This window comes from Pseudopipra pipra, chromosome 26 (genome assembly GCF_036250125.1).
Source record: "Pseudopipra pipra isolate bDixPip1 chromosome 26, bDixPip1.hap1, whole genome shotgun sequence".
Lineage (NCBI taxonomy): Eukaryota > Metazoa > Chordata > Aves > Passeriformes > Pipridae > Pseudopipra > Pseudopipra pipra.
In genome coordinates, this window is record NC_087574.1 from 4,650,766 (window position 1) to 4,670,838 (window position 20,073).

The 20,073-nt window shown below is 50.8% G+C and overlaps 3 protein-coding genes and 3 long non-coding RNA genes across 8 annotated transcripts; 3 read left to right on the top strand and 3 right to left on the bottom strand.

Moving 5' to 3' along the window:
• The first annotated feature begins 1,170 nt into the window (after positions 1-1,170).
• LOC135403020 (uncharacterized) lies at positions 1,171-5,653 on the top strand. The gene is made up of 3 exons (XR_010425294.1): positions 1,171-1,414; positions 5,190-5,428; positions 5,569-5,653. It is a non-coding gene; the product is annotated as an uncharacterized LOC135403020 (long non-coding RNA).
• On the bottom strand, positions 1,581-5,764 carry LOC135403011 (gasdermin-A-like). The gene is made up of 9 exons (XM_064636620.1): positions 5,545-5,764; positions 5,167-5,377; positions 4,738-4,903; positions 4,560-4,653; positions 4,099-4,137; positions 3,694-3,863; positions 3,355-3,505; positions 2,610-2,683; positions 1,581-2,473 (listed from the first exon to the last, which is right to left on the bottom strand). The coding sequence occupies exons 1-9, from the start codon at positions 5,762-5,764 to the stop codon at positions 2,237-2,239; spliced, it is 1,362 nt and encodes a 453-aa protein (XP_064492690.1). The 3' UTR covers positions 1,581-2,236.
• A 1,341-nt stretch (positions 5,765-7,105) lies between these two features.
• Positions 7,106-13,509, top strand: LOC135403017 (uncharacterized). Of its 3 annotated transcripts, XR_010425290.1 has the most exons (5): positions 7,107-7,294; positions 7,425-7,711; positions 10,998-11,206; positions 13,211-13,295; positions 13,426-13,509. It is a non-coding gene; the product is annotated as an uncharacterized LOC135403017 (long non-coding RNA). The 3 variants fall into 3 exon arrangements; XR_010425291.1 differs by lacking the exon at positions 13,426-13,509 and having other exon boundaries at positions 7,106-7,304; positions 13,211-13,366; XR_010425289.1 differs by lacking the exon at positions 13,426-13,509 and having other exon boundaries at positions 13,211-13,366.
• On the bottom strand, positions 7,710-12,660 carry LOC135403013 (gasdermin-A-like). Its single transcript, XM_064636622.1, has 10 exons — positions 12,454-12,660; positions 11,324-11,592; positions 10,945-11,155; positions 10,513-10,678; positions 10,335-10,428; positions 9,859-9,912; positions 9,458-9,615; positions 9,121-9,268; positions 8,484-8,557; positions 7,710-8,348 (listed from the first exon to the last, which is right to left on the bottom strand). Exons 2-10 carry the CDS (start codon positions 11,541-11,543, stop codon positions 8,112-8,114), a joined length of 1,362 nt encoding a protein of 453 aa, XP_064492692.1. The 5' UTR covers positions 11,544-11,592; positions 12,454-12,660; the 3' UTR covers positions 7,710-8,111.
• LOC135403014 (gasdermin-A-like) lies at positions 13,505-19,258 on the bottom strand. The gene is made up of 11 exons (XM_064636623.1): positions 19,199-19,258; positions 18,996-19,122; positions 17,448-17,716; positions 17,076-17,280; positions 16,646-16,811; positions 16,468-16,561; positions 16,006-16,044; positions 15,601-15,770; positions 15,262-15,412; positions 14,512-14,585; positions 13,505-14,375 (listed from the first exon to the last, which is right to left on the bottom strand). The coding sequence occupies exons 3-11, from the start codon at positions 17,665-17,667 to the stop codon at positions 14,139-14,141; spliced, it is 1,356 nt and encodes a 451-aa protein (XP_064492693.1). The 5' UTR covers positions 17,668-17,716; positions 18,996-19,122; positions 19,199-19,258; the 3' UTR covers positions 13,505-14,138.
• On the top strand, positions 17,262-20,066 carry LOC135403021 (uncharacterized). Its single transcript, XR_010425295.1, has 3 exons — positions 17,262-17,331; positions 19,781-19,865; positions 19,964-20,066. It is a non-coding gene; the product is annotated as an uncharacterized LOC135403021 (long non-coding RNA).
• The last annotated feature ends 7 nt before the right edge of the window (positions 20,067-20,073 follow it).

The window sequence follows — 20,073 nt, forward strand, 5'->3', positions numbered from 1 at the left end:
GGTGTGGTGCTCTGCAGGGGAGAGCTGGTGTTTGAGAGCCAGAAACAAAGCCCTGTTTCCTGAGGCAGCTTGTTTTTCACCAAAAAAAAGTTTCACGCTTTTCTGGTGTGTTGGGGGAGGGAAAGCCAGGGAATGCCAGACTGGTTTGGGTTGGAAGAGACCTTAAAACCCATCCAGTGCCTCCCCCTGCCATGGGCAGGGACACCTTCCACTAGCCCAGGTTGCTCCAAGCCCTGTCCAACCTGCCCTTGGACACTTGCAGGGCTGGGGCAGCCCCAGCTCCTCTGGGCAATCTGTGCCAGGGCCTCCCCTGGCTCCCAGGGAGGAATTTCTTCCCAATGCCCCATCTAACCCCACTCTCCCTCAGGTTAAATCCATTGCCAAGACAAATAGGCTTGTGTGCCCAATTTTAGTAGCACTTGCAGGGCTCATTGCCTTGGAAGTCTTCAAGAAGGGAGAAAAGCTAAAGAAGAGCACTTAGCAGGCAGCTTCCCCCAAGGCTCTGCCCCAGCCCAAGCTCTGGAATAAGGCACTTGCCTGTTTGGTGGATGCCTCCTGTGGACTGGGAGCCTGGGTCTGCTGAGGGGATGTGAGCCCTGCAGAGCAGCAGGACTGGGGAGGAGATCTCTGGCTTCCCTTCTGCTCAGAGGGCCGGAAGCGTTTGCTAAACGAGGGTGTTGGCAAAGGAAGCTGGAAGGAGCACAAACCCAAAGACTTTTAACCAAAGTGATTTCCCTTACCTTGCTAACAGGTGTCTCCCTGAAGCAAGCCCTGGGGCAGAAGCACAGTTAGACCCAGTCCTTAGACCCAGTCTGTGCAGGAGGATCCCTGGCTGGTCACTCCAGCTTATCCCGAGTCACTCTCAGATGTGAGCGACTTCCTGTCCTCTTCACCATTGTTCAGTTTTTACACAACTATTGCTTAACTCTGCCACTGAAAGGCTTTGGTGATTGGGCAGAGTCAGATTGTTGGAAACTTTAAGAGAGACTGTGAGTCAGTGGAACTTCTACAGATGGAGCAGATGAAACCCACCCACCCCTCCAGGACCCTGAGTGGAGCTGGGCCTGCAGATGTTACACCATGTTTGTGTTTTCAGCATGTTTGGGCTGTGATGCTTTGTGATCTCTTCCTGCCTTTCCCTGCAGGGCAGGATTTCTTGGGGCTGGAGTTCAGGTAAAGAAGTAAAAAGAAGTAAAGAGCCAAGTGTGATATCAGTGACTGGTAGCAGCTCTGGAATCATCAATCATATTTTGCAGACTTGGGTGGAAAATAAGTGCCCTTTAAGCTGTGCCCTGCAGTTCTTGCCTCAGTCTGTGCCCTCTTTTGCAGCCTGAGTCGCGTGGACTGACACTGATCCCTGCCGAGCCAGGAACATCTGCTCTAGGGAGGCCGTTCTGCCAGGGCATGGGAGAAGGTTGGTGTTGGTCAGTAATTATTTGCCTTCCTATCTCATTGTATCCATGGAGTAGGGGTGCATTAGGACATGGCTACGTGGCCTTATTTCTGTGACAGCCTCACCCCCAGGGTTGTGGGATGTGCTGTGGGACCGAAAACACACAGAAAGAAAGAAGTTGCCTTCCAGAACACCGGGTTGCTCAGCAAGAAGCTCCTCTTTATTTATAAAGCGATAATGAGAGTATTTAAATTGTATCTGAAGCACTGCCCCGTGTCCCTGGAGCAGCCTGTGGGCCATGGCAATGCTGGGAGCAGGGAAGGGTGGGTGAAAGCCCTGGGATCCCCCCACCTTTGTGCCACCAGCAGTTCATGGAGCCCCTCAGGACCCCCAGGGGGACAAAGGTAAGTGGTCCCCCTGCAGGTCTTTTCCTTTGGCTTTTGTTTCCATTGCATTTTTCCCCCTTTTCCCTTTGCATTTCCCTTCCTTTCCCTTTGCATTCCTTTTCCCTTTCCCATTCCCTTGGCATTCCCTTTCCCATTCATTGGTTGCAGAAGCAGCAGCATTTTTAGGGAAGCACACGAGGCACAGCTGCCAGGCCTGTGATTATTTGGGCTCGTGGATTTTCTGGTTGTCCCTCTGCTTTCAATGGGGGACAGCCAGAGAAATCCACTTTGATATCCAGCCTTTTGGATCCATAATGAGGTTTCCTGCCTTAATTTTGCTTTTCCCAGCCAAAGCAGCCTTGAGCATTAACAAGGATGAAATTGGGGGAGAGAAGTGGCTGGTGGGCAGAGGTTTCCCAGCAGCTTGGGGAGGGGTTCCCTGGGCAGGGCCAGGTGCCTACTTGGGGCCACTGAGGAGGTTGAGGGCGTACAGGGCCACGTACAGGGCGGCCACGACCTCAAAGGGCCATTCCATGGGCTCAGCTGATCCATCTTCCCGGAGCTTCACTCTGCTCAGCTCCACCAGGGTCATGGTTAAGGTCTGATCCTCCTTCCGTGGGAAGGAGAGCAGGCTGGCATCCACACGGAACGGCATATCCACCTTCTTCAGCTCGTGCTCCAGGAGTTTTCCAACCTTCAGAGCAACCACAGAAAAGGCAAATCAGTGTTTTAGCAAGTTGTGAAATTGTGATGTCATCATGGACACAGTGCTTTAATTAAAATACCCCCATTTCCCCTTCAAAGGAGCCAAGTGTGATGTGGGTACTCACCAGCTGCAGCTGTTGGGACACAATCTTCCTTTCCAAGGATTCCAGCAGCAGCAGCAGCTGATTGTCCAGTAGCTCTGCAGAATGAAACCAGCTCTGATCAGAAAGCTGCCAGCCAGGTGTTTGAGAGAGCTGGTGGGATGGGCAGGGTGAGCAGGATGAGAAGGGTGATCATTTCTTGTAGGAAATGCCTGTTTGTTCCAAAGCTCTTTACATGTTTTATTCCAAATGATTTGTGCTGTGAGAGGGATGTGTCTGTTACAGAATTGGAATCTCTTGAGTTGGAAGGGACTCCCACGAATCATGGAGCCTGATTCCTGGCCCTGCCCAGGACACCCCAGCAATCCCACCCTGTCCCTCAGAGTGTTGTCCAAACACTCCTGGAGCTCTGGCAGCCTTGGGGCTGTGCCCACTGCCCTGGGGAGCCTGTTCAGTGCCAACCACTCTCTGGGGGAAGAACCTTCCCCTGTGATCCAACCTGACCCTGCCCTGGCACAGCTCCAGCCCTTCCCTGGGTCCTGTCACAGGTCACAGAGCAGAGGTTGGAGCAGCCCCTTGGGAGGAAGCTGTGAATGCACTTGGAGGGAGCAGAGAAGCCTGGAGGGGTATCATGGGGGGCTCTCTGCTCTGCCCTGCATGGGATTTAGATGCAGATTCCACTTGGGGAGGAAGAGGAGCAGGAGGGCCTGGCCAGCCTGGGAGTCAGCCCTGCCTTTATTTCCCCCCTATTAAAGACCCAAAGCCTCACCAGCCAAAGCATCGAGGGTGTAGGTTATTCCCTTTGCCAGCTGAAGACGACGATCTCTTGGAGAATTCTCCAAGGTGCTCAACAGGTCTTTTAAGTCTGGGCTTTTAATTTTCAGCTCATAACCATCAGTTTTCTCAAGAACTCCTTCCATCTGGGCAACAAGGAAAAGAAAAGTGAGGATTTGAGGGCAGAGGCTGCTGCTAGTGCAGAGCAGAGAGATGTGCTGAGTGTGGGAATTTTGGAGGGACTGTTGTGGCACAGGTGCCTTGTGGGGCAAGAGGTGTGATGGTGGATGTCTGTGTGTTTGTAAATCCTGGCACTGGGAGAAGCTTTACTTACCTTCTGGCTGAGCTCTTGAAAGAGGTTCCTGTCTCTCATCACAGCTGTGATGGTGTTTAAGAACATGACCCGCAGGCCAGAAGGCAACTCAGAGAAAATGCCACAGTATTGTTTAACTTCTCTGTCCACTGCGCCTAATTTTGGTGTTGGGATCTCTAAAAAGGAGATACCTGAAAACCAGAAAGAGTGCAAAGATGTTACTACTGAACTGTGAGTTCAGTGGCAGGCCTAAACTGAGAGTGTGAAACCCTGGTGTGAATATTTTGGAAGCAAGATGGAATTTGGGCAGTTGTCATGTCCTGGGGAACACATCAGTCTTGGTGGTTTGTTTTATCCTGGGAGATTCCATCTTACCCAAACCAGGTAAAAACTGTGCAAGTGGTAGCAGAAAAAAAATTTGCTTACCTGTCACTGGAGTTGGACGTTCTTTAAAATAAGACAGTTCTGCAACAGGATAAAAAGGACATTTACAACGTGTTCCCCAGCCTTCCCACTGAAGGTCACCCACCCTGTTTTCTCCCTGGCTCTTTTCTTCTAAACAGGAAAAAGGACCAATCCAAACTCTGCTGCCTGTGCCATTTATCACCAGGAGCTCTGCAGCTCCCCAAATGGAGAGCTGAGAGTTCCAGTGTCCCTCTTGCCTTCCCTACCAACCCCTCCCCAAACTGCTCCTTTCCCACAGAGCTCCTTGACCTTCCATGGGTTGGACAACCTTTCCCAGGTGGTTTCTGTCCCTCCCACTGCCTCCATCTCCTTGCAAACGAGCTGAGGGTGGCTGTGGGGCTGAGTGACACTTGAGAAGATGTTCTTCCTCTTCTGCCCTGTTTCCTGAATGGAGGAGATGGTAATTTCTGGAAGTTACTTACCCCATTCTCCTTTGCTAATTTTCATCTGGATGGCCCTGAAGGCCAGGGTGCAGCCCTTGGGTATGACTGCACTTTCTATGTGCTCTGTGGAGCCCTGGTGGAGGAAAACACCGTGTTAGAGCCCCTGGGTGCAGATGTTGGGGAAGGAGTGACACCTGAGCACAGAGAGAAACCAAACCTCTCCAAAGAACTTGGCGAAAATCTTGGCTAAGAAGCTCAACTCTGCCTTGGTGTCTTCCTTATAGACAGTCTCCTCTGAGGCTTCCAGGATTTCATAAACCAAGAACAAATCAGCGCCTGTCCTCTGGAGCTGTTGGATGAAGGAGTGATCCATGTTGATTTTTCTAAAAGAGAAAAAGGATGGGAACAGGCTGGAGCACAAGTGATTTGAGGAGCAGCTGAGAGAGCTGGGGGGGCTCAACCTGGGGAAAGGAGGCTCAGAGGGGATGTTCTGGCTCCAAGCCCCACCCAGCCAGGCCTAGTTAGGGGGAATTCATTGTCTAAGGTCTCAGTCTTGGTTTTTTTGCTGTTGAACCCCCATTGTGTGACCTGGCATGGGTTGGGTGGGGATGGCCAGAGTGTGTGTGCTGCCTTTGTCCTGCCTTACCTATTTTTTCTCACTGACTCCAGTAAGTCCATTGGTATGGCCTTCTTTTTCATCTTGATGGAAAATGCCTGGGACAAGGAGCCACCTCCTTTCAGCTCCACACTTGCACCATCAACGCTAATGCTGAGGTCCCCCTTGACTTTGTCAACAGTGACCTTTGTGAGACCAAATTGGCTGGAATCTGGACCATCTTCCGAGGGAAGGAGGGACTCTGAAATGATTCCATGCATTTGCTACAGCAGGATGGCACAGACTCAGCACTGTAAGTATTTCACCCACAGGAAAGCTGGAACGTGGGACAGTTCAGCCATGACCCCAGTGACCCCAAACCATTGTCTATGGAATTTGTGAACTTCACATTGATATATCTGGGCTTACCTGTGCTTTTCCCATCTTTTCCAGGCAGCAGCACACTGTCCAGTTTGAACTCTGTGTACTCATAGTAGGGATCTGAGCGGAATATGGTATTTTGTTTTCTTTTTTGTGTCAGAAGACACAAGGGTCTGAAGCGATCCTGTTGTCCGCTGTTCTCGACAGGTGCCAATCGTCCGTCTGGATCCATTTGACTTACAATGTATCTGGTGACTTTTTTAAACATTCTGCTCTGTGTGGATGAAGTTTTGCAGCCAAGCCAAGTGGATTTGTGCCTTGGGAAAGAGGCAAGGCAAGTTAAGCCAAATTATTTGAAATAAGAGCAGGAAATATCAAGCAATCAGCCCAGGCCAGCCCCCTGGGCTTGGGCTGGTGCTCTGCAGGGGAGAGCTGGTGTTTGAGAGCCAGAAACAAAGCCCTGTTTCCTGAGGCAGCTTGTTTTTCACCAAAAAAAAGTTTCAGTTTCACTTTTCTGATGTGTTGGGGGAGGGAAAGCCAGGGAATGCCAGACTGGTTTGGGTTGGAAGAGACCTTAAAGCCCATCCAGTCCCATCCCCTGCCATGGGCAGGGACACCTTCCACTAGCCCAGGTTGCTCCAAGCCCCGTCCAACCTGCCCTTGGACACTTGCAGGGCTGGGGCAGCCCCAGCTTCTCTGGGCAACCTGTACCAGGGCTCTCAGGGAGGAATTTCTTCCAAATGCCCCATCTAACCCCACTGTCCCTCAGGTTAAATCCATTGCCAAGACGAAGAGGCTCGTGTGCCCAATTTTAGTAGCACTTGCAGGGCTCATTGCCTTGGAAGTCTTCAAGAAGGGAGAAAAGCTAAAGAAGAGCACTTAGCAGGCAGCTTCCCCCAAGGCTCTGCCCCAGCCCAAGCTCTGCAATAAGGCACTTGCCTGTTTGGTGGATGCCTCCTGGAATTGGGAGCCTGGGGGCTCTGAGGGGATGTGAGCCCTGCAGAGCAGCAGGACTGGGGAGGAGATCTCTGGCTTCCCTTCTGCTCAGAGGGCCGGAAGCGTTTGCTAAACGAGGGAGTTGGCAAAGGAAGCTGGAAGGAGCACAGACCCAAAGAATTTTACCCAAAGTGATTTCCCTTACCTTGCTAAGGGGGGTCTCCCTGAAGCAAGCCCTGGGGCAGAAGCACCATTAGAGCCAGTCTGTGCAGGAGGATCCCTGGCTGGTCACTCCCTCTTATCCTGAGTCACTCCCCAAATGTGAGTGATTTCCTGTCCTCTTCAACTTGTTCAGCCTTCACACAACTATTGCTTAACTCTGCCATGGAAAGTCTGTGGTGATTGGGCAGAGTCAGATTGTTGGAAACTTTTATGGAGACTGTGAGTCATTGGAATTTTTACAGTTGGAACAGATGAAACCCACCCACCCCTCCAGGACCCTGAGTGGAGCTGGGCCTGCAGGTGCTACACCATGTTTGTGTTTTCAGCATGTTTGGGCTGTGATGCTTTGTGATCTCTTCCTGCCTTTCCCTGCAGTGCAAGATTTCTTGGGACAGGAGTTCAGGTGGCAGAAAAGAAGTAAAGAGCCAAGTGTGATATCAGTGACTGGTAGCAGCTGTGGAATCATCAATCATATTTTGCAGACTTGGGTGGAAAATAAGTGCCCTTTAAGCTGTGCCCTGCAGTTCTTGCCTCAGTCTGTGCCCTCTTTTGCAGCCTGAGTCGCGTGGACTGACACTGATCCCTGCCGAGCCAGGAATATCTGCTCTAGGGAGGCCGTTCTGCCAGGGCATGGGAGAAGGTTGGTGTTGGTCAGTAATTATTTGCCTTCCTGTCTCTTTGTATCCATGGAGTAGGGGTGCATTAGGAATTGGCTACTTATTTCTAAATAGTAATAGAAATAGAAATAAGTGCCCTTATTTCTGTGACAGCCTCACCCCCAGGGTTGTGGGATGTGCTGTGGGACCGAAAACACACGGGAAGAAAGAAGCTGCCTTCCAGAACACCGGGTTGCTCAGCAAAGAAGCTCCTCTTTATTTATAAAGCGATAATGAGAGTATTTAAATTGTATCTGAAGCACTGCCCCATGTCCCTGGAGCAGCCTGTGGGCAATGGCAGTGCTGGGAGCAGGGAAGGGTGAGTGAAAGCCCTGGGATCCCCCCACCTTTGTGCCACCAGCAGCTCCTGGAGCCCCCCAGGACCCCCAGGGGGGACCAGGGTAAGTGGTCCCCCTGCAGGTCTTTTCCTTTGGCTTTTGTTTCCATTGCATTTTTTGCCTCTTTTCCCTTGGCAATCCCTTGCCCTTCCCTTTCCCATTCATTGATTGCAGAAGCAGCAGCATTTTTAGGGAAGCACACAAGGCACAGCTGCCAGGCCTGTGATTATTTGGGCTCGTGGATTTTCTGGTTGTCCCTCTGCTTTCAATGGGGGACAGCCAGAGAAATCCACTTTGATATCCAGCCTTTTGCATCCATAATGAGTTTTCCTGCCTTAATTTTGCTTTTTGCAGCTAAAGCAGCCTTGAGCATTAACAAGGATGAAATTGGGGGAGAGAAGTGGCTGGTGGGCAGAGGTTTCCCAACAGCTTGGGGAGGGGTTCCCTGGACCGGACCAGGTGCCTACTTGGGCCCACTGAGGAGGTTGAGGGCGTACAGGGCCACGTACAGGGCGGCCACGAGCTCGAAGGGCCATTCTATGGGCACAGCTGATCCATCTTCCCGGAGCTTCACCCTGCTCAGCTCCACCAGGGCCATGGTTAAGGTCTGATCCTCCCGCCGTGGGAAGGAGAGCAGGCTGGCACTCACACGGAAAGGCTTATTCTGCTTCATCTGCTTGTGTTTCACGAGCTTTTCAACCTTAGAGCAACAACAAAAAAGGCAAATCAGTGTTTTAGCAAGTTGTGAAATTGTGATGTCATCATGGACACAGTGCTTGAATTAAAATACCCCTGTTACCCCTTCAAAGGAGCCAAGTGTGATGTGGGTACTCACCAGCTGCAGCTGTTGGGACACAATCTTCCTTTCCAAGGATTCCAGCAGCAGCGCCAGCTGATTGTCCAGTAGCTCTGCAGAATGAAACCAGCTCTGATCAAAAAGCTGCCAGCCAGGTGTTTGAGAGAGCTGGTGGGATGGGCAGGGTGAGTAGGATGAGAAGGGTGATCATTTCTTGTAGGAAATGCCTGTTTGTTCCAAAGCTCTTTACATGTTTTATTCCAGATGATTTGTGCTGTGAGAGGGATGTGTCTGTTTCTCACAGAATCATGGAATCTCCTGAGTTGGGAGGGATTCCAAGGATCATGGAGTCTGATTCCTGGCCCTGTCCAGGACACCCCAACAATCCCAACCTGTCCCTGGGAGCATTGTCGAAATGCTCCTTGAGTTCTGGCAGCCTTGGGGCCGTGCCCACTGCCCTGGGGAGCCTGTTCAGTGCCAACCACTCTCTGGGGGAAGAACCTTTCCCTGAGATCCAACCTGACCCTGGAGGGGTATCATGGGGGGTTCTCTGCTCTGCCCTGCATGGGATTTAGATGGAGATTCCACTTGGGGAGGAAGAGGAGCAGGAGGGCCTGGCCAGCCTGGGAGTCAGCCCTGCCTTTATTTCCCCCCTATTAAAGACCCAAAGTCTCACCAGCCAAAGCATCGAGGGTGTAGGTTATTCCCTCTGCCAGCAGCAGACGATTTCGTGGAGAATTCTCCAAGGTGCTCAACAGGTTTTTTAAGTCTGGGCTTTCAGTTTTCAGCTTAAAACCATCAGTTTTCTCAAGAACTGCTTCCATCTGTGGAGACAAGGGAAAGAAAAGTGAGGATTTGAGGGCAGAGGCTTCTGCTAGTGCAGAGCAGAGAGATGTGCTGAGTGTGGGAATTTTGGAGGGACTGTTGTGGCAGAGGTGCCTTGTGAGGCAAGAGGTGTGATGGTGGATGTCTGTGTGTTTGTAAATCCTGGCATTGAGAGAAGCTTTACTTACCTTCTGGCTGAGCTCTTGAAAGAGGTTCCTGTCTCTCATCACAGCTGTGATGGTGTTTAAGAATATGGCCCGTTGGTCAGAAGGCAACTTGGAGAAAGTCTCATAGTATTGTTTAACTTCTGTGTCCACTATGTCTGGTGGTCTAGAAAATGAGAAACCTGAAAACCAGAAAGAGTGCAAAGATGTCACTACTGAACTGGGAGTTCAGTGGCAGCCCTAAACTGAGAGTGTGAAACACTGGTGTGAATATTTTGGAAGCAGGATGGAAATTGGACAAGTGTCACGTCTCGGGGAACAGGCAAACACATCACTCTTGGTGGTTTGTTTTATCCTGGGAGATTCCATCTTACTCAAACCAGGTAAAAGTTGTGCAAGTGGAAGCAGAAAAATACTTTCCTTACCAGCCAGTAAAACTGAAGCTGAGCCAGAACCTTCTTCTTTAAAATGAGACAGTGCTGCAACAGGATAAAAAGGACATTTACAATGTGTTCCCCAGCCTTCCCACTGAAGGTCACTCACCCTGTTTTCTCCCTGACTCTTTTCTTCTAAACAGGAAAAGGGACCAATCCAAACTCTGCTGTCTGTGCCATTTATCACCAGGAGCTCTGCAGCTCCCCAAATGGAGAGCTGAGAGTTCCAGTGTCCCTCCTGCCTTCCCTACCAACCCCTCCCCAAACTGCTCCTTTCCCACACAGCTCCTTGACCTTCCATGGGTTGGACAACCTTCCCCAGGTGGTTTCTGTCCCTCCCACTGCCTCCATGTCCTTGCAAACGAGCTGAGGGTGGCTGTGGGGCTGAGTGACACTTGAGAAAATGTTCTTCCTCTTCTGCCCTGTTTCCTGAATGGAGGAGTTGGTAATTTCTGGAAGTTACTTACCCCATTCTCCTTTGCTAATTTTCATCTGGATGGCCCTGAAGGCCAGGGTGCAGCCCTTGGGCATGGCTATGCTTTGTGTGTTCTCTCTCCTGCCCTGGTGGAGGAAAACACCCTGTTAGAGCACCTGGGTGCAGGTGTAGGGGAAGGAGCGACACCTGAGCCCAGGGAGAAACCAAACCTGTGCAGAGAACTTGGCGTAAATCGTGGCTAGGAAGCCTCCCTGTGCCTTGCTGGACTCCCTGTAGATGGTCTCCTCCGAGGCTTCCAGGGTTTCATAAACCAAGAACAAATCGATATCATTCCTCTTGAGGTCTTGGATGAAGGAGTGATCCATGTTGATTTTTCTAAAAGAGAAAAAGGATGAGAACGGGCTGAAGCACAAGTGATTTGAGGAGTGGCTGAGAGAGCTGGGGGGGCTCAGCCTGGGGAAAAGGAGGCTCAGAGGGGATGTTCTGGCTCCAAGCCCCACCCAACCTGGCCCAGTTAGGGGGAATTCATTGTCTAAGGTCTCAGTCTTGGTCTTTTTTTGCTGTCGAACACCCACTGCGTGACCCAGCATGGGTTGGGTGGGGATGGCCAGAGTGTGTGTGCTGCCTTTGTCCTGCCTTACCTTTTCTTTCTCACTGCCTCCAGTAAGTCCATTGATATGGCCTTCTTCTGCAGCTTGATGGAAAATGCCTGCGACAAGGAGCCACGTCTGTTCACCTCCACACTTGCAGCTTCAGCACTAACGCTGATATCGCTCTTGACTTTGTCAGCACTGATAGTTATGAGAGTGAATCTGTTGTAATCTGGACCATCTCCCGAGGGAAGGAGGGACTCTGAAATGATTCCATGCATTTGCTTCAGCAGGATGGCACAGACTCAGCACTGTAAGTATTTCACCCACAGGAAAGCTGGAACGTGGGACAGTTCAGCCATGACCCCAGTGACCCCAAAACATTAGCTATGGAATTTGTGAACTTCAGGTTGATACATTTGGGCTTTACCTGTGCTATCCCCATCTTCTCCAGGCAGCAGCACACTGTTGAGACTAAACCTTGTGCACTCGTAGAAGGGACGTGAGTGGAATATGGTTTTTCGTTTTCTTTTTTTCGTCAGAAGACAGAGGGGTCTGAAGTGCTCATGGTCTACGATGCTGTCAACTGGGACCAATTCTTCTTTTGGATCCATTTGACTTACAATGTATTTGGTGACTTTTTTAAACATTCTGCTGTGTGTGGATGAAGTTTTGCAGCCCAGCCAGGTGGATTTGTGCCTTGGGAAAGAGGCAAGGCAAGTTAAGCCAAATTACCTGAAATAAGTAACCAAATGTTAGTTCAATTATTAGGAAGTTTTCAAAATCATGACCTAAATACAACACATTTTTTAAGGAGCCAACTTTCAGAGGGTTGTTTTAGGGAGTGTTTTGAGAGGAAGGAGCAGGAGCTGTGGGTTGTTTGGACTCGTCCCCCTTGCTGATGAAGCCCAGTCATGGTGCAGACAGAGCACAGCTCGCAGGCTCTGAGGGTGCAGATTTTGGGGGCAAATCTCCCCGGAGATATAAAGCAATCAGCCCAGGCCAGCCCCTTGGGTGTGGTCTGGTGCTGTGCAGGGGAGAGCTGGTGTCTGAGAGCCAGAAACAAAGCCCTGTTTCCTGAGGCAGCTTGTTTTTCACAAAAAAAGAAGTTTCAGTTTCACTTTTCTGGTGTGTTGGGGGAGGGAAAGCCAGGGAATGCCAGACTGGTTTGGGTTGGAAGAGACCTTAAAGCCCATCCAGTCCCTCCCCCTGCCATGGGCAGGGACACCTTCCACTAGCCCAGGTTGCTCCAAGCCCCGTCCAACCTGGCCTTGGACACTTGCAGGGCTGGGGCAGCCCCAGCTTCTCTGGGCAATCTGTACCAGGGCCTCACCTGGCTCCCAGGGAGGAATTTCTTCCCAATGCCCCATCTAACCCCACTCTCCCTCAGGTTAAATCCATTGCCAAGACACTTAGGCTCGTGTGCCCAATTTTAGTAGCACTTGCAGGGCTCATTGCCTTGGAAGTCTTCAAGAAGGGAGAAAAGCTAAAGAAGAGCACTTAGCAGGCAGCTTCCCCCAAGCCTCTGCCCCAGCCCAAGCTCTGCAATAAGGCACTTGCCTGTTTGGTGGATGCCTCCTGTGGATGGGGAGCCTGGGTCTGCTGAGGGGATGTGAGCCCTGCAGAGCAGCAGGACTGGGGAGGAGATCTCTGGCTTCCCTTCTGCTCAGAGGGCTGGAAACCTTTGTTAAATGAGGGAGTTGGCACAGGAAGCTGGAAGGAGCACAAACCCAAAGAATAAAATGATTTCCCTTACCTTGCTAACAGGTGGCTCCTTGAAGCAACCCCTGGGGCAGAAGCACCTTTAGACCCAGTTCACTTCAGCTTATCCAGTGTTGTTCCCGGTTCGAAGGTCACTGGAGGAATTTCCTGTTCTTCTCACCAGTGTTCTCCTTCCACACAATGGCCATAACTTAATCCTTTCGCTGAAAATCTCAAATCATTGGGCAGAGTCAGAGGATTGGAATCTGTTAAAGAGACTGTGGGTCACTGGAACTTCTACAGATGGAGCAGATGAAACCCACCCACCCCTCCAGGACCCTGAGTGGAGCTGGGCCTGCAGATGTTACACCATGTTTGTGTTTTCACCATATTTGGGCTGGGATGGTTTGTGATCTCTTCCTGCCTTTCCCTGCAGGGCAGGATTTCTTGGGGCTGGAGTTCAGGTGGCAGAAAAGAAGTAAAGAGCCAAGTGTGATATCAGTGACTGGTAGTGGCTTTGGAATCATCAATCGTATTTTGCAGACTTGGGTGGAAAATAAGTGCCCTTTAAGCTGTGCCCTGCAGTTCTTGCCTCAGTCTGTGCCCTCTTTTGCAGCCTGAGTCGCGTGGACTGACACTGATCCCTGCCGAGCCAGGAACATCTGCTCTAGGGAGGCCGTTCTGCCAGGGCATGGGAGAAGGTTGGTGTTGGTCAGTAATTATTTGCCTTCCTATCTCTTTGTATCCATGGAGTAGGGGTGCATTAGGAATTGGCTACTTATTTCTAAATAGTAATAGAAATAGAAATAAGTGCCCTTATTTCTGTGACAGCCTCACCCCCAGGGTTGTGGGATGTGCTGTGGGACCGAAAACACACGGGAAGAAAGAACTTGCCTTCCAGAACACCGGGTTGCTCAGCAAGAAGCTCCTCTTTATTTATAAAGCGATAATGAGAGTATTTAAATTGTATCTGAAGCACTGCCCCATGTCCCTGGAGCAGCCTGTGGGTGATGGCAGTGCTGGGAGCAGGGAAGGGTGGGTGAAAGCCCTGGGATCCCCCCACCTTTGTGCCACCAGCAGCTCATGGAGCCCCTCAGGACCCCCAGGGGGGACCAGGGTAAGTGGACCACTGCAGGTCTTTTCCTTTGGCTTTTGTTTCCATTGCATTTTTTTCCCCTTTCCCTTTGCATTTCCCTTGCCTTTCCCTTTGCATTCCTTTTCCCTTGCCTTTCCTTTTCCCATTCATGGATTGCAGAAGCAGCAGCGTTTTTAGGGAAGCACACGAGGCACAGCTGCCAGGCCTGTGATTATTTGGGCTCGTGGATTTTCTGGTTGTCCCTCTGCTTTCAATGGGGGACAGCCAGAGAAATCCACTTTGATATCCAGCCTTTTGCATCCATAATGAGCTTTCCTGCCTTAAGTTTGCTTTTTGCAGCCAAAGCAGCCTTGAGCATTAACAAAGATGACACTGGGGGAGAGAAGTGGCTGGTGGGCAGAGGTTTCCCAGCAGCTTGGGGAGGGGTTCCCTGGGCAGGGCCAGGTGCCTACTTGGGGCCACTGAGGAGGCTGAGGACGTACAGGGCCACGTACAGGGCGGCCACGACCTCAAAGGGCCATTCCATGGGCTCAGCTGATCCATCTTCCCGGAGCTTCACTCTGCTCAGCTCCACCAGGGCCATGGTTAAGGTCTGATCCTCCTGCTGTGGGAAGGAGAGCAGGCTGGTGTCCACACGGAACGGCATATCCACCTTCTTCAGCTCGTGCTCCAGGAGTTTTCCAACCTTCAGAGTAACCACAGAAAAGGCAAATCAGTGTTTTAGCAAGTTGTGAAATTGTGATGTCATCATGGACACAGTGCTTTAATTAAAATACCCCTGTTACCCCTTCAAAGGAGCCAAGTGTGATGTGGGTACTCACCAGCTGCAGCTGTTGGGACACAATCTTCCTTTCCAAGGATTCCAGCAGCAGCAGCAGCTGATTGTCCAGTAGCTCTGCAGAATGAAACCAGCTCTGATCAGAAAGCTGCCAGCCAGGTGTTTGAGAGAGCTGGTGGGATGGGCAGGGTGAGCAGGATGAGAAGGGTGATCATTTCTTGTAGGAAATGCCTGTTTGTTCCAAAGCTCTTTACATGTTTTATTCCAGATGATTTGTGCTGTGAGAGGGATGTGTCTGTTTCTCACAGAATCATGGAATCTCCTGAGTTGGGAGGGATTCCAAGGATCATGGAGTCTGATTCCTGGCCCTGCCCAGGACACCCCAGCAATCCCACCCTGTCCCTGAGAGTGTTGTCCAAACACTCCTGGAGCTCTGGCAGCCTTGGTGCTGTGCCCACTGCCCTGGGGAGCCTGTTCAGTGCCAACCACTCTCTGGGGGAAGAACCTTCCCCTGAGATCCAACCTGACCCTGCCCTGGCACAGCTCCAGCCCTTCCCTGGGTCCTGTCACAGGTCACAGAGCAGAGGTTGGAGCAGCCCCTTGGGAGGAAGCTGTGAATGCACTTGGAGGGAGCAGAGAAGCCTGGAGGGGTATCATGGGGGGCTCTCTGCTCTGCCCTGCATGGGATTTAGATGCCGATTCCACTTGGGGAGGAAGAGGAGCAGGAGGGCCTGGCCAGCCTGGGAGTCAGCCCTGCCTTTATTTCCCCCCTATTAAAGACCCAAAGCCTCACCAGCCAAAGCATCGAGGGTGTAGGTTATTCCCTTTGCCAGCTGAAGACAACGATCTCTTGGAGAATTCTTTAAGGTGCTCAACAGGTCTTTTAAGTCTGGGCTTTCAGTTTTCAGCTCATAACCATCAGTTTTCTCAAGAACTCCTTCCATCTGGGGAACAAGGAAAAGAAAAGTGAGGATTTGAGGGCAGAGGCTGCTGCTAGTGCAGAGCAGAGAGATGTGCTGAGTGTGGGAATTTTGGAGGGACTGTTGTGGCACAGGTGCCTTGTGGGGCAAGAGGTGTGATGGTGGATGTCTGTGTGTTTGTAAATCCTGGCATTGAGAGAAGCTTTACTTACCTTCTGGCTGAGCTCTTGAAAGAGGTTCCTGTCTCTCATCACAGCTGTGATGGTGTTTAAGAACATGACCCGCAGGCCAGAAGGCAACTCAGAGAAAATGCCACAGTATTGTTTAACTTCTCTGTCCACTGCACCTAATTTTGGTGTTGGGATCTCTAAAAAGGAGATACCTGAAAACCAGAAAGAGTGCAAAGATGTCACTACTGAACTGGGAGTTCAGTGGCAGCCCTAAACTGAGAGTGTGAAACCCTGGTGTGAATGTTTTGGAAGCAAGATGGAATTTGTGCCGTTGTCATGTCCTGGGGAACACAACAGTCTTGGTGGTTTGTTTTATCCTGGGAGATTCCATCTTACCCAAACCAGGTAAAAACTGTGCAAGTGGTAGCAGAAAAACACTTTGCTTACCTTTCACTGAAGTTGGATCTTCTTTAAAATAAGACAGTTCTGCAACAGGATAAAAAGGACATTTACAATGTGTTCCCCAGCCTTCCCACTGAAGGTCACCCACCCTGTTTTCTCCCTGGCTCTTTTCTTCTAAACAGGAAAAAGGACCAATCCAAACTCTGCTGCCTGTGCCATTTATCACCAGGAGCTCTGCAGCTCCCCAGATGTAGAGCTGAGAGTTCCAGTGTCCCCCTTGCCTTTCCCTACCAACCCCTCCCCAAACTGCTCCTTTCCCACACAGCTCCTTGACCTTCCATGGGTTGGACAACCTTTCCCAGGTGGTTTCTGTCCCTCCCACTGCCTCCATGTCCTTGCAAACGAGCTGAGGGTGGCTGTGGGGCTGAGTGATACTTGAGAAAATGTTCTTCCTCTTCTGCACTGTTTCCTGAATGGAGGAGTTGGTAATTTCTGGTAGTTACTTACCCCATTCTCCTTTGCTAATGTTCATCTGGATGGCCCTGAAGGCCAGGGTGCAGCCCTTGGGTATGACTATGCTTTCTATGTGCTCTGTGGAGCCCTGGTGGAGGAAAACACCCTGTTAGAGCACCTGGGTGCAGGTGTTGGGGAAGGAGTGACACCTGAGCACAGAGAGAAACCAAACCTCTCCAAAGAACTTGGCGAAAATCTTGGCTAAGAAGCTCAACTCTGCCTTGGTGTCTTCCTTATAGACGGTCTCCTCTGAGGCTTCCAGGATTTCATAAACCAAGAACAAATCGGCGCCTGTCCTCTGGAGCTGTTGGATGAAGGAGTGATCCATGTTGATTTTTCTAAAAGAGAAAAAGGATGGGAACAGGCTGGAGCACAAGTGATTTGAGGAGCAGCTGAGAGAGCTGGGGGGGCTCAACCTGGGGAAAAGGAGGCTCAGAGGGGATGTTCTGGCTCCAAGCCCCACCCAGCCAGGCCTAGTTAGGGGGAATTCATTGTCTAAGGTCTCGATCTTGTTTTTTTTTCTGTTGAACCCCCATTGTGTGACCCGGCATGGGTTGGGTGGGGATGGCCAGAGCGTGTGTGCTGCCTTTGTCCTGCCTTACCTATTTTTTCTCACTGCCTCCAGTAAGTCCATTGGTATGGCCTTCTTCTGCAGCTTGATGGAAAATGCCTGGGACAAGGAGCCACTTCCTTTCAGCTCCACACTTGCACCATTAACGCTAACGCTGATATCTCCCTTGATTTGGTCAATATTGATATCTGAGAGATCGAACTGGCTGGAACCATCTCCCGAGGGAAGGAGGGACTCTGAAATGATTCCATGCATTTGCTTCAGCAGGATGGCACAGACTCAGCACTGTAAGTATTTCACCCACAGGAAAGCTGGAACGTGGGACAGTTCAGCCATGACCCCAGTGACCCCAAAACATTATCTACGGAATTGGTGAACTTCACATTGATATATCTGGGCTTACCTGTGCTTTTCCCATCTTCTCCAGGCAGCAGCACACTGTCCAGTTTGAACTCTGTGCACTGGTAGTAGGGATCTGAGCGGAATACGTTATTTTGTTTTCTTTTTTGTATCAGAAGATAGGGGGGTCTGAAGTACTCCTGGTCTGCGCTGCTCTCGACAGGTGCCAATTCTTTGTTTGGATCCATTTGACTTACAATGTATCTGGTGACTTTTTTAAACATTCTGCTGTGTGTGGATGAAGTTTTGCAGCCAAGCCAAGTGGATTTGTGCCTTGGGAAAGAGGCAAGGCAAGTTTAGCCAAATTATTTGAAACAAGAGCAGGAAATATCAAGCAATCACCCCAGGCCAGCCCCCTGGGCTTGGGCTGGTGCTCTGCAGGGGAGAGCTGGTGTTTGAGAGCCAGAAACAAAGCCCTGTTTCCTGAGGCAGCTTATTTTTCACAAAAAAAGAAGTTTCAGTTTCACTTTTCTGGTGTGTTGGGGGAGGGAAAGCCAGGGAATGCCAGACTGGTTTGGGTTGGAAGAGACCTTAAAACCCATCCAGTTCCAACCCCTGCCATGGACAAGGACACTTTACACTAGCCCAGGTTGCTCCAAGCCCCGTCCAACCTGCCCTTGGACACTTGCAGGGCTGGGGCAGCCCCAGCTTCTCTGGGCAACCTGTGCCAGGGCCTCACCTGGCTCCCAGGGAGGAATTTCTTCCCAATATCCCATCTAACCCCACTGTCTCTCAGGTTAAATCCATTGCCAAGACAAATAGGCTCCTGTGCTCAATTTTAGTATGTGCTGGTTTAAAGGTAAACCAGCAGGGGAAATGAACCCAACTCAAAAGAGAGATTATAAGTCTGAATACCAATTTAATAAAATAATACAATAAGTACGATTATACAGACAAGCAATTGGTTTTAACCCACAAAACCCAGATGTATAACCCAGCACCCTGGGGCATGAACAGAGTGGTGTTCGTTGGGCCCCCTGAGTCTGAAGTAAAAGGAGAGGGGAAAAACCTGTTGGTGAGAGTGCTGGTGCAGTCTGGTCAAGGGTGGTGATTGCAGTCCGGTCGAGAGTGGTGGTTGCAGTCTGGTTGAGAGCGGTGGCCTGCAGTCTTCCTCTGGATCCCAGGAGGGGTTAAAAATGTCCCAAGACCCCAAGATTATATATCCTCCAGTTCAGGCAGGAATGCCCAGTACCTCCCTCAGGGCGGGGAGTTCCACAATGGGTGTGAGGGCCTGAGCATCCTCTTATCTCACAGGCCTCTTAACACCCAGTTTATAGCCTGAGGAGTCAGGGGTGCTCTGGGCAGATGGTGTAGATGGTCTATTGATAACAGTTTCTGGGAAATGACATGGAAGGCTATAGAATACACAGTTTTGGGTAGCACCCATACAGTGATGAACTGGGCCCAGCTGTTCTAACCAGGACATAGTAGCACTTGCAGGACTCATTGTCTTGGAAGTCTTCAAGAAGGGAGAAAAGCTAAAGAAGAGCACTTAGCAGGCAGCTTCCCCCAAGCCTCTGCCCCAGCCCAAGCTCTGCAATAAGGCACTTGCCTGTTTGGTGGATGCCTCCTGTGGATGGGGAGCCTGGGTCTGCTGAGGGGATGTGAGCCCTGCAGAGCAGCAGGACTGGGGAGGAGATCTCTGGCTTCCTTTCTGCTCAGAGGGCTGGAAGCTTTTCCTAAGTGAGGGAGTTGGCACAGGAAGCTGGAAGGAGCACAGACCCAAAGAGTTTTAACCAAAGTAATTTCCCTTACCTTGCTAAGGGGGGTCTCCCTGAAGCAACTCCTGGGGCAGAAGCACAGTTAGACCCAGTCCTTAGACCCAGTCTGTGCAGGAGGATCCCTGGCTGGTCACTCCAGCTTATCCCGAGTCACTCCCAAATGTGAGTGATTTCCTGTCCCCTTCACCTTGTTCATCCTTCACACAACTATTGCTTAACTCTGCCACTGAAAGGTTTGGTGATTGGGCAGAGTCAGATTGTTGGAATCTGTTACAGAGACTGAGTCACTGGAACTTCTACAGATGGAGCAGATGAAACCCAACCAACCCCTCCAGAACCCTGAGTGGAGCTGGGCCTGCAGATGTTACACTGTGTCTGTGTTTTCACCATGTTTGGGCTGTGCTGCTTTGTGATCTCTTCCTGCCTTTCCCTGCAGTGCAGGATTTCTTGGGGCAGGAGTTCAGGTGGCAGAAAAGAAGTAAAGAGCCAAGTGTGATATCAATGACTGGTAGCAGCTCTGGAATCATCAATCATATTTTGCAGACTTGGGTGGAAAATAAGTGCCCTTTAAGCTGTGCCCTGCAGTTCTTGCCTCAGTCTGTGCCCTCTTTTGCAGCCTGAGTCGCGTGGACTGACACTGATCCCTGCCGAGCCAGGAACATCTGCTCTAGGGAGGCCGTTCTGCCAGGGCATGGGAGAAGGTTGGTGTTGGTCAGTAATTATTTGCCTTCCTATCTCATTGTATCCATGGAGTAGGGGTGCATTAGGACTTGGCTACGTGCCCTTATTTCTGTGACAGCCTCACCCCCAGGGTTGTGGGATGTGCTGTGGGACCGAAAACACACGGGAAGAAAGAAGCTGCCTTCCAGAACACAGGGTTGCTCAGCAAGAAGCTCCTCTTTATTTATA